Source organism: Stegodyphus dumicola, chromosome 5 (assembly GCF_044657685.1).
Source record: "Stegodyphus dumicola isolate Sdum_Otavi_A_Nest chromosome 5, ASM4465768v1".
NCBI classification, from domain to species: Eukaryota; Metazoa; Arthropoda; class Arachnida; order Araneae; family Eresidae; genus Stegodyphus; species Stegodyphus dumicola.
In genome coordinates, this window is record NC_140772.1 from 39,970,284 (window position 1) to 39,987,243 (window position 16,960).

Below are 16,960 nucleotides of genomic sequence, written 5' to 3' on the forward strand. Positions count from 1 at the left end.
TTGAAACATTATCTTAATCTAGTTTGTAATTCAAGTTTTTTTGGGGGTACTGTTCTGTTATTGGGACCAGAATCGGAAATGTATGAACCTGTGTTCGTAAGTATGTGCATAGATGTGTATATGTAGACACACAAACATACAAATATACAAGCATACATAAATACATTTCTGAACCCTGATAACAGAACAGTACCTTTTTTTAATCTTTTTTGAATATTTTATAAAAGGATTAAGCATTTTTCAAACTGCATATCATTTTAAGATTCGACTTGCAGGAAGACAAAATATGGTCATTCAATCAAATGCTTATGAATGCTTTTATCATTTTCTCATAAATATTGTTTGCATTTTTATTGTATTTTAGATACTTTAGTTATGTAAAGTGAACATGAGAATATTAGGAAAGCTGAAGAATATGAATAGCTACCATAATACATGTATTTTTTCATCAAGCCCATTGTTTTAGAAACCAATGCACCATTATTATATGCTGGCTTATTTTATAGTTATATGCAGTTTAATTTTATGTTCATGTTACTGTAGTATTGTCATTATAGTAAAAGTATTGATCATTTTTGTTGAATCTTGCAAGTTGCCTAACATTCAGAATTATTACTACCGAATTTTACTGATAGGTTTTTTTCGAGTTGACATAATCTGTCTGATAAATAAAATAAACTGGTGTTTAAATTATATGCATTTTTCTTAATGTTTCATTGAAAGTGAGATGGAAATATAAATGCTATCCAGAAAAGTGAATTCTTTTTGCCTGAAATAACAAATTGTGCTAAATGATTAATGTTTATATTATTTTAGAAATGACAATATTAAAGTTTCTCCTCCTTCTCTTCTTTGATTTTGAAATAATTTATAATAAAATAATATATGCATAAGTGTAATTAATATAAAGTGTCATTCAATAATATAATTTATTTTTACTGATATTTTTATATTTCTTATCTGGGTTTTCTTTTGGTGTTAGAAGGAGGAAAAGACTGTAATGTTTTAATTAAGGAAATAATTAAAACATTACAGTTTTTTAAATAACACAGTTACAGTAATGTTTATTGAAGCAATCAGTACTGTGTGATTGCCAGTGATTGAATAATGTTAAAATGCATTGTTCATAAGGAAATCTTTGCGTTATAGATTTTATTTTGACACAAGCTGAAATTTGAATTATTGGAAGCACTTTGAAAACCCGAATTATTTCCTGAATCATTAATCAGGCCAATATATAACATACAAATTTTCATACAAAATTATTTCTTTGAGTATATTATAAAGAGCTCATTTAATTTTATTATTTGTACAAATTTTAGACAAAAGTAGCATGTAACAGTTAAAGATTTATTGAAGCCTACTTGTTACTTGTGGTAACAAAGAAGTGTGAAAGATATTGCCACATTAGCAAACATGACGATCATTGATGCTTAGTTTAGAAATTTGATAATATACTGAGAAATGCTGGGAACTTTCAGAAGTAGACATTTTGGAAATGATGGGCTTGATAAGAAATTTACATGGTTTTATTATTTATTCTTTAGTTAAGAATGGATTTTAGATGTTCATGTGAAAGAATTCTCTTTAATTATATGTGAAAGAATTGTTAAAGTTTGGCATTTAAAAAAATGAATTAATAATATGCAATTATCTTTTTATTATACATATATTACTATATATTTCTAATGCGCTATGTAAATGTCAGTGCTAAACAATTGAGATACTATTTTCAGGGCAATCTTTTCTTATACATGAAAAATTCTGATACTTTCTTATCATCTGCCCTCACAGCTGCAACTTATGCTAAAACAGCAAGAGTATGCACACAATAATAGCAAACTATGAATATGCATACCACACACATGTATTTACATGTTTTATATTTAATCTTTATTTCTGAATAGTATTCCATTGGATGAAAAAATATGTGAATATTGACCCAATATATATATTTAGTATAGCAGTAGATATGAACCGTAAACTAACCATTTTGCCAATTTTCACAGCTTTGCAGATAGTCAGAAAGCACCAAAATTTGTAATAATGTTAAGTTTAAATGATGTTCTATACTTTTGCGTTAATTTTTCTATTCTATTAATTCTATTACTGTGTTATCAAACTTTTTGCAGGAATTTCAACTGGTTAAGATGTTATTACCATGTGGAGAAGAATTTGGTTTTCAAGCTAGAAAAAATTGCAGCTGAAGGATTTTGTAGAAGGTCAGTCAAACTGGTTTTAGTTAATTATAATTTAATTTTGGGTGAAGAATTCTCAAATTTATTTATCATAAGTGTTTAAAGGTCTTCTAAATTAAATTCTGCTTGTTTTTGAAAATTTTCATGACATTCATTCTTTGATTATTATTATTTTTTTTTTAATTTACTAACTTATGTCCAGGCACATAATGTTGCATTTAATGCCATACCTTAAATATTGTAAAATGTTAAAATAATACATTTCACTTAAAAATGTGGTTGTGACAGTAAATTTTCTGTTACATTTAATCATATCTATAAACATTGGTATACATCATTTTTTAATAATCTGTATATTATTTTGTACATCCAAGATCTGGCATATGACTTGCTTTTCAAACTGATAACATGGTGTAATAATGTAATCTAATGGTTAAAGTTTACTATGGAACGGGCCAAATTTAATAAATTATTCTTTGATAGAAATTTATTCATGTGTTCAGTGTGTCTCATCTCTTTAAATTGCTAAAGTAAATTTTATGTACTTGCATTTAGGAATTTTGACTGTATCAGAGTAATTTTGTTTCAGTTATTATAACATGCAAGGGAAAAAATTCATTCATAGCTCCGTATTTAAAATTAGTTAATTAAAGTCCTTAATAAAGAGGGACGTTTTGTTGTTTTTAATGTTGATAGAGTTTAATTCAAAAATATGCCACATTAAGGGTTACTTTTTAACCTAATTTAAAATTTTCATTACTTTAACATGTCCAATAATTGTTATTTTAACTCCGATATTGTAATAATATCAAAATTCCTTACTTTTTGATAGGTAATCCAAATGTAAAACAAGAAAAGAAAAAATTAAAATCTAGAAGTATATTTATTTCATACCTCTAACAAATAAAAACAACGCAAGCACTTTTTACTGTCTATCTGCATAGTGTGGCATGTCCCGTAAGACTGAGATTTGTATGGTCAAATCCATAAGGAAAATGCATGCACAGTCTTCTGATTTTCCCTTCGATTAAGGATTCTGTATATACTAGCATAAGAAATATATTAGTTAATGCAGTGTTATACATCAATATTTATAGGCAATTATTGTGGCTATGTTTATTATAATTTTGTTCACTGTAATGGCTGGAGTGCCTAAACCATCATGCTGTGTAAACAAAACTCAAATCTTCATCTCTGCATACTGCTCCACTAGTGTTTAAACCACTGAAATGGTGATTATGGTACAACATCTTTGGTAAAAATTTACTCTACTGTAACCCTTGGCGAATCGTTTCTTTTTTTTATATCAAGATCGTCACCTGAGAGGATCGGCACCAATTTCAAGGTGGCCGCTACACAAAACCAAAATAAGAAGTCAAAGACATACACAAACTCTGTGTCCATGTACACATCGACCTATTAAAACGAACTGCACAAACTGGGCATTGTGCACTGCCTTAACTTTGTCCATGTACACATTGATCTAAGGCCTCATTCAATTGAAACATTTAGTGATCGTTAGTCGTCATACGTCATCAGTTGCGACTGATTTTGCTGTTTTGGTATTCAATTGAAACGCAACGATCACTCTGAGCTCGCGATCGCTCGTTCTCATAGCGATCACTTGGAACCCATCATTCCTCGGCGAAAAACGATCGAATCAATATGGCGGCTGTGTTGTTTGTGCTTTCACGAGGACAGAAATCAAGTGTGCTAAAGAAAATGCTTTAGATCTGCTGAGTGAGCATCAACTTATATCAAAGTATAGGGTGTATAAGGATCCTAGCAAGGACAGCCGACACATCATCTGTGTTGTATCCAAAGTAAAAGTGCACTTGTTGCTAGTGGACATTGATTTAGCGTTGTGTTGTTTACATTTGTGTTGATGGATTGCTACCTAATTCAGAGAAATATGCGTGGATGCACTGCATCAAATTATTCATATCGTTCCAGAAATAACTTTAGTATGTTCTATTTCCCGAGAAATGAAGAAATACAAAGAAAATGGGTAATTAATTCTTGTCCATTGGAATAGATTCCGATCGCAAGACCGTGCGCTTTTGAAGTAAGTTCAGCTTCGTATGTTTTCATAATTGTTAAAAAAATAAGTGTTCATGTTTCAGCGAAATGTGTATTATCATTTAAGTATTGCTAATTAATGACAAACTGATTTTATATGTACAAAATGAATATCAGAATGTGTATGGTCAATACACAGATACCGACGGCGATAAGTAGATGCTGATGTGATTTTCTTTATTGTTATTATCGCGAAAGGACAAAGTTTAAATAATTATATTATACATTTGATTTCAATTTTGTGCGTGATTATAACTACGAAGTGCACTTTTTATTTAAATTTTAATGCGGGATTCATGGTTTAAAATCGTATGTAATTTTTTGACCGTATTATATTGTCGTCAAATCTGTCAGTCGGCCTCTAATGTAAAAAAAAAAAAAAAAAGTAAACATTGGATAATATGATTGAAATTATGCATTATATTATGTTTCCCTTAAAGTAACATTAATATATCGTATTTATATTCATTTTGAAGAAGGTAAGCATCAATTTAGGTATTTAACGAATAATTTTGACTGCATTTATACATCATGTAGACTGTATTTCCAGCTCTTTCATTTAACTGCGATTGCTGTCAATTTATTTCCAATGTATCAACATAAAATATGTTTTAAAATGCTGTACAAGCTTAGTCAGTGATTCTTAATTTAATTCAGACAATTTTTTATGTGTAATTAAAATAATTTAATAATATATGTTACTGTAATTTACTATTTTTGATTTTAATGTTTTAGAAATTTGCTAAATCAAGTTTATTTTTGTGTGACCTTGCATCAGAGGCGCCAATGATAAATCTGTTTTGGCTTTCACTGCTAAAGTTTTTAATGAAAAAAGTATTACTGATGTAAAAGAATGAAAAAATAATATTTACTTCCTAATCAGTGCCTTATGATATTGCAATAACTTAAAAGGCTTCTTACTGTTTCTTAAGTTGCATAACGTGTTTTCATAACTTCTTGTCATCTTTATATTTTATTCGTCTATGTTATCAAATAAATATAAAAGGTATGTTTCTAATTAAAAATTCTTCCTTTCATAGCAGTGTTATGTACCATGATGTGATATGTGTTGGTGTTTATTATATAGTTATGAACATTAGAGTCATTATAGAGTTTTATGTATTTATTAAATATATGTAATTTACATCATTGTGTATTATATAATTTTCCTTTTAGAATATATTACATTGTATTTTTTGAGTTTTTAATAGAACTAGGTACATTTTTCTTTTCTTTTGCTTTAAAAGGTCTTTTGAATCACTTTTTTTTCAGTATGCAAAAATTACTTGACCTATATTTTTTACATGTATATGATTTATGTGAATGGAATGTGTCTTTTAGGTTAGCTGTTTTCATAAAAGAATTAAAATAAAATAATACCTTTGAAGAATTTTCATAGATAAAACTTTGAAACAATAGCGCTGAAAAGCCAAAGATGGCACACCAAACGTGATCTGCAACCCTAAAGAATGGTTACGAGGAGTCAACCTGCACATCTGGTAGCTCTTTCATTGGTTATTTCGAAACAAACGCAACTTCCGACCACGTGACAAACACCATCGCGCATCAAGTAACCTCTGGCAACCCCTACGAGTTCGATTGGTAGGGAAGTGTTTCAAATGAATACGAAAAATCACTCGTTTTCGAAAGTGATCGCTAATGCTGGATACAACGATCGCTGTTTGAGCGATCGTCGCTGTTTCAATTGAATGAGGCCTCTATTTTCACTTTAAGAAAATCAGAAAGTCAAAAATATCATAGTTACCAGAAAAAATTCACCACTGTCTTAACATACAGACAACCAAAAATACACTAACAGAGAGGAATAAGTTACCAAAAATACATATTTCCTAACATAAAAACATTAAACAACAAATCTTCTAACAAAAATTAACACACAGAGACAAAAAAATAAATGAAACGTCATTTTTTTCACGTACCTTTTTTTTCACATGCATATGTTTAGCCTTCCCACCACCATCCTCCAGGTAAGCAATTCAATTCAATTTTTCGTCTCTTAGTCACCTCAGACATACTCAAACGATGGTACCCACACCAAAATAATAAATAGCATGTTCAAAATACAAGACCATACCACTTCCGTACAACCAAACACAGCAATTGAAAAGAATGGTAAGAACCAAAAACCTGGGACCGTACAAAAGGTTTACTATTAAAAAAAGTAGCTCAAAACTAAATTTATCACAACACGTTGGCAATATTTGAAATAACTCCTTTTTATTGACAAAAAAAAAAGTTTTTTTTTTTTTTTTTTTTTTCCTAAAGGCTACTTTCGCCAACATTATCAACATTAGGGTTACCGAAAAACTTATTTGACACAATGGGCTTCCACATTTCACAAACAACCACTTTGCGATTTTTTTTCAGACAGAAACCAAGGTGTACCATACAGTAAAGATTAGCCACATCTTCATTTACTACTGTTACAAGTACTTCTTTGGTAAATTTCTGCGGTTAAATTCAAAAGTTTAAAATTGCATTAACATGATCAGATTCAGAGTCATAGCTAGGGTTTTCAGTGCTCAGGGACAACTGAAGATTTCGTGCCCCCTACTGCTTGCCAAGGATGGAAAACATTTAATTCTAAAATGTTCTAACATCAGTTTGGCGCCCCTTGGATTCTGCGCCCGGGGACAGATGCCCCTCATTCCCCCCTCTAGCTACGCCCCTGATCAGATTTTATTTTCTGCACGTAGCTAACAATTACTTATATGTTGTCAGATAAATGTTACCAGATGCAGTTAATTATTTTTTACTTGCCAATCTCATGAGACAAGTTTTTTTTGCTCCTGCAAGACTTTACTTTGTGTTGCAAAATAAATTCATTCTCACTCTTTTTGGACTTGCCTACACATTAAATTTAAAATAGTTTTATGAATAGGTAAGATGTGATTATCATAATTTTGTTTCTCTCTTTATCTTGGCAACTTTATATGTTGATTCAGTATCCAGGTTACCTACCAGTGGCTGATTGATAAAACTGCTCATATGTTCAGCTGGTGGTTTGAGTTTATTTTCTGACATAAAAAATTTTAAAAGGCATCCCTCATGTTTATTTTACTATAATCGAAAAATCAAATAATTGCTACTCTGTTTATAGGTATTAAATGTTAAAATATTTTAAATGCTTCCTTTAATTTGCATTGTAATAGTCATTTGTTTAAATTTAATTATGAATTATATTCACATATAGTAATTGTGAGTGTTTTTTTTTATTATTATTTTAGGTGCTGTGAAAGGCAATGACAGAGATCCAATTTATCAAGAGTTCTTATATACATAAGAATACATGGATATAAGATTGTTTTTCATGAATTCAAATAAAATGTGATAAATTGGATTAATAAAAACTATTTTGAATTTTGAAAAGTGTTTTTCCTCTGTTAATCATAATATAGTGCCATAAATTTCTGAATGTGTTTATTTTTCATCCAAATAAATAGCTTTACAAAAATTTGTCATATTAATAGATATTGCATAATTTAGCATTATTATAAATATTTATTATAGCAGATTTAGCTGAACTGCTTTTTTAGTTTCTCTGCAGATGAAGTCACAAAGGTAAGTGGTTAGATATTTTTCTGTATTCCCCATTAAGTAATTTTATCTGGTAAATTACCATTACTTATATACTAAAGGTGAAAGAATAAGCTTTCCTTGAAGATACAAAAATTTGCAGATATTTCAAAAAATTGGTATACGTAAAAAAGTTCTTAAATTGCCACATATGCGAAACTGAAAATGTTATATATGAAATAGTTCAGAAATATAAATATTTTCACTATTTTTTAACTATAATTCACTGCATTTGTTATATATAATCATAATTTAAGGTAGCAGTGCTTTTCTCACTGTGATTTCTGATGTATTTTGATTCATAAATACACATACATAAATCCACGTATTTTGATTTCTCTTTTGAGACCGAATAAAAAATGAACTAAACATTCTCGTTGACATTGAGAGTTGAATAAAAGCTCCCCTCAAAATAAAATGAATTAATAAATTTATGGAAAATTTACATAGCATATATTGAGCAGAAAGAGTAAACTTAATATACTTAATGGAATTAATAATTGGTAGAGTTGATTGCAGAATAAAATGCCTTAATTGCATGGTAAACAGTAGATCTTTTGAAGTTTTTCTATGTTGCGTAAAATGCAGATTTAAATTTTTGATATTGATTGTCATATAAATGGCAATTACTGTTTTATTTTGCTCTGAAATGAATGGTTAGTAATAAAATTCTGGATGAGACAACCTTTAACATGCGCTAGAATTTACAAAGTTTAATTTGGTGCTGATTTCAACGGGTAAATTTCATTTTACTGAATTTTGCTTAAAATAATACCAATGAACCATTGCAAATTATTTTCAGAACTTTTTTTTTTAATCTAAAAGGGCTATTAGTTTTGAAATGTGACTTCATATCGTCAGTCGTAAACTTGTTTCGCTTTTCATTCAAGTCTTGCCATTTGGCAAAATTTAACATATTTATCTTTAAAATCTAATATATTATTGACTAACAAGCCAAGCTATTTAAAAGCATTACACACAGTTCTTAACAATGCTTTTTTTAATTTTTAATCTGATTGATTTAAAATGCATTTAATTCATGATATATCTAATTGAAAACATTTTAATATTTCTACATAATTATATGATATATTTCTTCATTTTTCAAATATATAGAAGATATATAACTTTCTGGTGTCAGTATCTTATAAAATGTTTTGCTATTTCCACTGCCCCATCTGTATTGATAATCTATGCATTCATAAACTTTTAGCCTCTTTGAGTGACTGCTAAAATCTGAGGCCTTTCAGATTTTTTTTTTTTTTTTTTAATTGTGTGAGCAGAAAGATAGAATTTTAGAAGAGCTTCTTGAGTTACCTTTTGAATGATATAAAGAATTGTTAACATAATGTCGAATTTTTACAACTAAATATTAAATATATAAAAAAGCCTGCAGCATTCTCATGTTACGAAAACATATTTATTTATTCTGAGGCTAGGAATTGATTTAGTTTTAAAAATACAATTTATTCCTTTTAACAATTTCCCAACAGTGTCATCAAAACACTATAAATTCCTTACATGTTTTAAAGAAAGATGATTCATTTATGTAAAGATTATTAAATGGCTAATTTTATTATTCAATTTTTAATACAAATTAACTGAAATTAGAAACTGATTTTGTAAAACAATTTAATTATGAATAATTCAATTTGGGGGCTATTGGATGTTTAAAAATGATCAACAGATTTTTAATATCTTAAAAATAAAAGCAAAATTTTCAGTTTTAATATTTTGTATTAATAATTCATTTTAATTTCCTTGCTCAGTTTTAATGTATTCACAAATTCAGATTTAAAAACAAAATAAGTTGTATAAATATTTTCAACATTTCTGATTTTTCCATAGTAACCATAGGAGAAGGATTTGAGACTATCTGTGTAAAAAAAGTAGGTTTTAGATCATCACACCTTCACATACTTTCACTGGAATTTTCCTCTGTATATATACTGGGAAGTGACACTAAACAGTTGAGAGTATGTATTTAAGAGGTTAAAGGCATATTGTAACTAGTGTTTCAAATCCTGATAACATCCCATATGCTGTCGGTGGGACGTAGATAGGATGTCCTAAGGATATACTGGGATGTGACATTAAGCGCTCAGGAGGATGAGTTTAGGAGGAAATTGGGATATTACGGGATGTCCTGAGGATGTAGTAAGTAGGACTTTAAATCCTAATAACATCCCATATGCTGTCGATGGGACATAGATAGGATGTTTTTAGGATATAATGGGATGTGCTTAGGAAGTTTGTGGGATATCCCGGGATGTCCTGAGGATGTAGTAAGTAGGAGTTCATATCCTAATAACATCCCGCACGTTGTCGATGGGACTTGGTTAGGATGTCCTGAGGATATCCCGGGATGTGACATTAAGCACTCGGGAGGAGGTGTTTAGGAGGTTCGCGGGATATTGCGGGATGTCCTGAGGATGTGCGCATATCCCGCGAGCAACATCTTTGGGATATCCCAAGGATGTTTTTGTGCTATGTGGGTGAATATGTTAACTTTTGGAACTTAAAAATCATCCGAGAGAAATATCCTAGACTTAAGTTGTTGTTTTTATTACTGCTTTTTCCTCTTCTTACACAATGGAAGCAAGTTTTAGTCAAGTCAATAAATGACCACGGAAAAAAATAAACAGGTAGAATATTTCTGAACGAGGTGATTTAAGAATTAAGTTAAGCAATTTTATGTCAAATGGGGGAAAAATAAAATAAAAAATAAATAAATAAAAAAAACTGAAAGCTTTCAGATTTTATATTATGCCCAAAAGGGGCGTTTTTTTAACGTTTTGTGTGTTACCTTTATTTATTAAATATCATGTTCTTCGCACTTAAACTATAAAATTAAATTCTGCAGCAATATCGCAAAATAATTTAAAAAGAACGTATCTTTAGAATTTCCGATACACAGTCTTGCTCGCTAGAGACAATTCTTTTTCTTCCGTACTGTGTTGCCATTGCTCGCTTTAAAATCGTTGAGTTTCCTAATATGACAAAATATGAAATAGATAATAAAACAAATTTCAAAATGGGGCTTCCAGATGCCCATATTCGGAGGAGGTTTACGTTATTCAAAATTGGATGGCTCTAGGTACCGTTGTTTTATCACAATGCGAAAAACATACAACATACATACATTTAAGCAGATTCTTCATTATTTAATTTCTTTAAATATAATACAGGACGATAATATTTGGTGGCAACAATTCGAAAAGTGATTCAGACTTTTAAAGTTTTCGACGTAAAATGCAAAAAACGAAATAAATAGCCCTTCTGGGCTAACGCCTTTTGGGTTAAAAAAAATTTCACCAAAACATTAAGCGCAGTCATCAGATTCATTAAAAACGGAACTTTTAGGCAATTAGTATCTGTGATTTTGCGTCTGAAAAATTGCTATTAATATCCAAATAATTTTAAGGTATGTATAAAAATTATTAAATATTTTTAAGATGAAAAATAATAAGAATGCAAAACGTATTTAAACATAAGTCTAATAAATCATTTTTTTGCCAGAAATGTTTGTTCATATTCTTAGTTTATTATTTTTACGTTACATGTGAGCAATTATTTGTATTATGATTATTATTTGTGCTATATATTAATAGAAAAATGTAAATAGGTCGATGAAGAAAACTATTCTTTTAAGAGGGGTCGATGCAAGAAAAAAGTTGGGAATCTCAGACTCAGCAAATTATTACAGGGTTATGCTGAAATCAAAGCTGAGTGAAATGTGTTGTAACTCATTTTTATTGGACACCTTGCAGGGTTTTATGTTCTAGAGACATTAGGTTATTGTGAAGCAGGAGACATAAAAAATGCGGGAGAAATACCTTATATACTCCCCCGACTGGGGATTAGGGGACCCAATCGCCAAAACCTAGTGGTGAGAGATCATTATCAGCCACCTTTTTCTTAGTTCGGGCACCACTATAAAGACACTAGGTTATTTCGAAGCGGTTCCACTTGCTGTCCATGATCGCGCGATGTCTCGGTCTACCCCTTTTTTCCACCTCTTCCGCTCCCTCTGGGATACTACGGGCAGATAGTACCATGTGATGTGCCCATGTGGCAAATTTGATTGAGCCCGGAAAAACTGCACACTGTGTGGTAGTCCGGCAATAAATTAATCAGTCAGTCAGTCAGTCGAAGCGGGAGATGGGAAAAATAAGCAACACCCTCGCCGGGACTCGAAACACGGACCTCTCGAATACGCAAAGACTATTACACCATGAAGACATGGTAAGATGAAATCCCTTATAATGTTAACTAACCAAGTTATATTATCATTTTGCCTTACATTTCCAATCTACTTTGCTCAAATTCTACTAAACTGTAAATTTAATTAATGTATTAAAACACAGAGCCTCTGGCGGTTACATCTGACCGATCACTTCCGTTAGATATCCATGTTACTGAATTTGGTATCGGCTTTAACGTCGCAAGCCATCATTGTTTCGTGAAACTACTGAGGACGAGTGTTACTGTATACTTAATAATTTAATTTTATTGAACATTTATTCGACGTTTCCTGCAAGTGGCGGCTTTTATGTCATTGGATAGCTTGCGTAGCTGTCAGGTTGACAAATAAATAATTTTTTAAAAAAGGGTTTATTTTAAACCTTCATCTAAGTTTGTGCTTACTGTAGGAAAAGGTGATAAGTCATCTGTCTGTTTTTACCGTTGTATGAATTAAGGTTTAAAGGTCTTGTTGAACCATACACCTTTTCAGTAAGATATTAGTTAGGGGAGATGAATGCCATAGCATTGGGCCCACGTTTGAATGACGCAGAAGATAGCGATGTTTGAAAATCTATAGAAGTTTTTTTAGCGCAGGAGCACTTAAAGCTCCATTAAATCAAAGATGATAGAGGAAAAAGGAAGTAGTAGCTGGTAGGGGAAGAGAGGTATAAAACCCAAGAATTCCATTCCCAAGGGGGTTCTCAATCGCAATTGGAAATGTACTGAGCAAAATGCCCTGCCACTTTATATGGCGTCCCAAATCTTTGCCATCAACGCTTTGCTCTCATCCTTTTGGCCATGATGAATGAACCTGATCTAGAATGGGTTCAGATCGGCAGTAGAAGAATTAACAGGAGTAACAACAACAGTTTTCAACTACAAAACTAATAACGCAAAATAATGATTAAAAAGCGCAGAAGTAGAAAAACATAGTAAAATTCCGAATGTTCTTGCTCCAAGTTATTGTGGCCAGATTGCCGTCCAAAAGCCTTAACTGAGAAAACATAGCTGCGTTGATTTGTTTCTTTAAAGGCCTGTGTTATACTTTTCCAATTTGAAAGTTAGTTATGAATTTAAATTCTTACGCACATCTGCAATCTGAATTACCAAGGCTATTTTCATAAGACTGGATTTATTTGAAATATCTAACTACTGGAAATAAAACTTGCCCTGAAAAACTAATTTTTGCTGTTTTTTGATGTTACGATTTTTTGAATCGAAGTCTACAGTTACAATCGAACTTTAATATAGCCATCATTTTGATGTTAATGCATTTTTTCAATATAATTATAAATTCAAATCATAAAAGCCTACGTATTACAGAAAATTTGGAAATGCACTTTTGTCGTAAATATACAGAAATAGCCTTTGCGAGTGAATCATTAAGATACGGAATTAAGTTACGGTTATTAAGCTACGGGATATTGAGTAAGAATTTAAGAAAAAAAAAAAAAAAAAAAGATAGCAGTTATAGCTGATGCTTAAAATTTATTTCTTACCTGAGATCAGATGCAAAACTTTCATCATCATGGAACGATTGCTGATCGAAGCTGCTTATTGATGCAACAGAACTGCTTCTAGACATCATTGAAAGAGTTTCATCGAAATCGTAATCGCTTTGTACTGAGAAATCGACCGTCTTTCCTAAAAAGTTACAGAATACAGAAATAATCAGAATTAATTTAAGAACATCATTCTAATAGACATAACAATTAAATTTAAACCGTAAAGGTAATACTGAAAAACGAAGCATATTAAAACACCAAATAAAAAATATACAGCAGAATAAAATTTATGTATCTTCAACATTTTTTTATTCGGTATCTCAACTAGCAACAGTTCCTATAAAATACCGGAATAATTAAAAAAAAAAAAAAATTAAATCCTTTCAAGAGGAACTTGCCTGTTCTATTACTTTCGCTTTTGAATGGCGATATATAATTTTTTTAATACGAAATAGTTCATACCAGAACAATCTCTGTACTCTCTAATGCAAACAAAGAGCGTTTTAAGCATTAAAATTCAAGGCATGAATATTAGAGTTCTAATATACTATGCTATACAGTTTTAAAGTACACTTTAAAAACTGGACTTCTACCTTAATCATAATAGAAAACTCTGCGCACCGTGTAGATAACCAACTGTGCCTACTGCTGAAGCTTTCCGCTGTGCACCAGGAAAAAAAACTAAGTAACATTTTCTTGAATCATATTCATGCTAACAATTACGTTCGTGTGGTAATAATGAATAGCTGGAAACAACTTAAGAATATACAATTAATGAAGAGACTTTCTTTTCCAACCAGCTTTTATTTCGTTAGGGAAATGATGTAACAGGCATTAATTTATGACAGTGATGCCAACATGTGCTAATTATTTTTGAAATTTACCCACATGTCTAACAGATGAAGCTATTTATTAATGTATTTCTATTTAATCGTCATAAAGTGTGTTTCGAGAGGGCAAAGTATTACAAAAAGAAGGTTCAAATCACGATAATTTGCCACTAAATGTTTAAAAGAATATGCACACCATTCTCTTTCCTGAAATGTGAATCTTAGCCTCCAGAAATACATTGAGGGGAGAGAGGACATTTTGTTTCTAAAATGATATATTTAGAATAAAATTGAACACTTATGATAAACTTTAAGCAAAAAGATTTTTTGATTCTTATTTGCATGGCATTTCCGTTGTCTTCATACAATAAACCACACAGTATGTAAGTAATATAAATATTTTTCCACACGCTTTCTAAGCATTGTATGTAATTATCACATCTTGTTATAGAATAAAATGTCTGTGCGAATTACACTCTATAGCAGTAATTAGCATTGTACTTGAGAAGAACAGGTGTTTAAGGAGCTGGAGACAAAAATATTGAAATATTTGACAAAATAATTGCCATATTCGTGACCTCTGTGGTTTTTTAAAATTTCTACAAGAGCACGAAGTCTCTGTAGGGAATCGAATTATACAAATTTTGGCACACCTGATAATCACTCCATTCTCAGCTGAATGAAATATTCTAGTTTTATCAACTAAAGGGTATGAAATGGTTTTGCCATAGTCATTATATTTTAATGGATAATATCAGGTATTACAAAATAATAATGCTATAGATAAACCTGTATGTATTTCGATAATTTATAATTCCATTACATTTTCAAGCAAGTTATAAATTGCAGTGGCAAAATAGGATAATGTTAACTAATAATGACTAACTCCTCAATATCTCAAAATAACAGAAGCTACTTGGTGCTGAGTGGACAAAGTTTTAGAGTCGTTGTTAAGGTATAAAAGTTAGGCACGTTCCGTGGCTTTCCATAATCCAGTCCTGTTTGCTTGATATTCCAGCAATATCTGTAATATTAATGTTCGTTAATATTTATATAGAGTCCGATAATGCTTCATAGAGTTTAAATTTGAGTGCAGGGGCCATTAAGGTACACTGCTCAAAAAAAAAAAAAGGGGGGGGGCAGTTATATATCTCTTGTTCTACTGGGCCTATTGACGAAATTCAAATTGTGTTTTCATGTCTCGCAAGCGCGACTTGGGATATACTATATTAGATTTATATATAGCATTGTTGTAACATAAGCAATTTGACACAAAATCGGATTTTTTCTGAAATAACATACCAATGTTTTTCCATATTTTGATTCTACGACTCAAATTATGCCTAGTTATTTAATTTTGTAAAATTTGGTGCGAAATTTACGGAGAAATTCAAAAATTTATCATGGCACAATCTGTTCACTTTGCGCCAACAATAATTCACTTGGCGAACTTCTTAATATATTGCAACCTATTTTCCTTTCCATTCCATTATGCGGGAGAGGAAAAAAAGGCTCCTCGTTCCTATCTTTTTACATTATGCATGAGCGGAAAAAAAAGTCCCATCGTTTCTACTTTCAAACAATTTTAACAAAATGTCTAAATCACATTTGATGTTTTATCGCTTTCAACAAATATGCCAAATTTCAAAACACGCTAATATATAAATTCACGTATATCTTCGGAAATTTTGAACCAAAAACTGTAATTTTTTGCAGGTATGCTTCGAAATACGTCTACTTTAAGACGATGGTAAAAATTTTATGCATTATAGCTCAAAAAGGTTTTCGAAAAATTCGTAAAAATTATTTAAAATACAAATTTTAAAAATAAATCATAAAAAATGGGTGAATTTTAATTTGAAATGAACCTGAATTTCGAAATGTGAAAGGAAGAATCAAATAAGTTTAATAAAAAAAGAGATATTAATAAATATACGTCAAACTCAATTAACATTGAGGAGCTAAAATTTTGAGAGCTAATTTTTTAAAAACTACTCGAGCGAGTTTTACAAAACTTGGTAGTTTGGCGTAATTTGAGTCGTAGAATGGAAATATGGGGAAAAAATTGGCAAGTCATTTCAGAAAAAGTCCCATTTTGTCAAAAAACCTACATTAGAACAAGGCTATATATAAACCTAGTACATATCATAAGCCACGCTTTTGAGACATGAAAAACGCAAGTTGAATTTCGTCAATCGGCCCAGTAGAACGGGAGATATAGAACTGTCACTTTTTTTTTTCGCAGTGTTAAATGATTTAATAATGTTCTTTAAGCTATTTTGGAGTCACATATATATGGCAAGGGATTGGAAAAGTATTTTGGCACAAACAAAACCACAGGGAATCATAGTGCACATAAAGGGATACAGATGATTTGCAATGGGTTACATGTGTATTACTGTCAGAAGTCTCTAGTTGTATTGCTTGAGTTGCTCTGCAAATACAGGACACATACCACGCCATGAAACAAACATGATCAGCCGCAAAACATTTCACTTTCAAGACG

At 30.8% G+C, this 16,960-nt stretch overlaps 1 protein-coding gene across 2 annotated transcripts in view; it reads right to left on the reverse strand.

The window, feature by feature from the left end:
- Positions 1 to 16,960, reverse strand: part of LOC118191883 (uncharacterized) — a 166,033-nt gene that overhangs the window by 24,492 nt on the left and 124,581 nt on the right. For both annotated transcript variants that reach the window (XM_085816605.1, XM_035362738.2), the window contains one exon: positions 13,619 to 13,763. In XM_085816605.1, the coding sequence (XP_085672731.1) occupies positions 13,619 to 13,763 (145 nt within the window). The remainder of the gene's footprint in view (positions 1 to 13,618; positions 13,764 to 16,960) is intronic.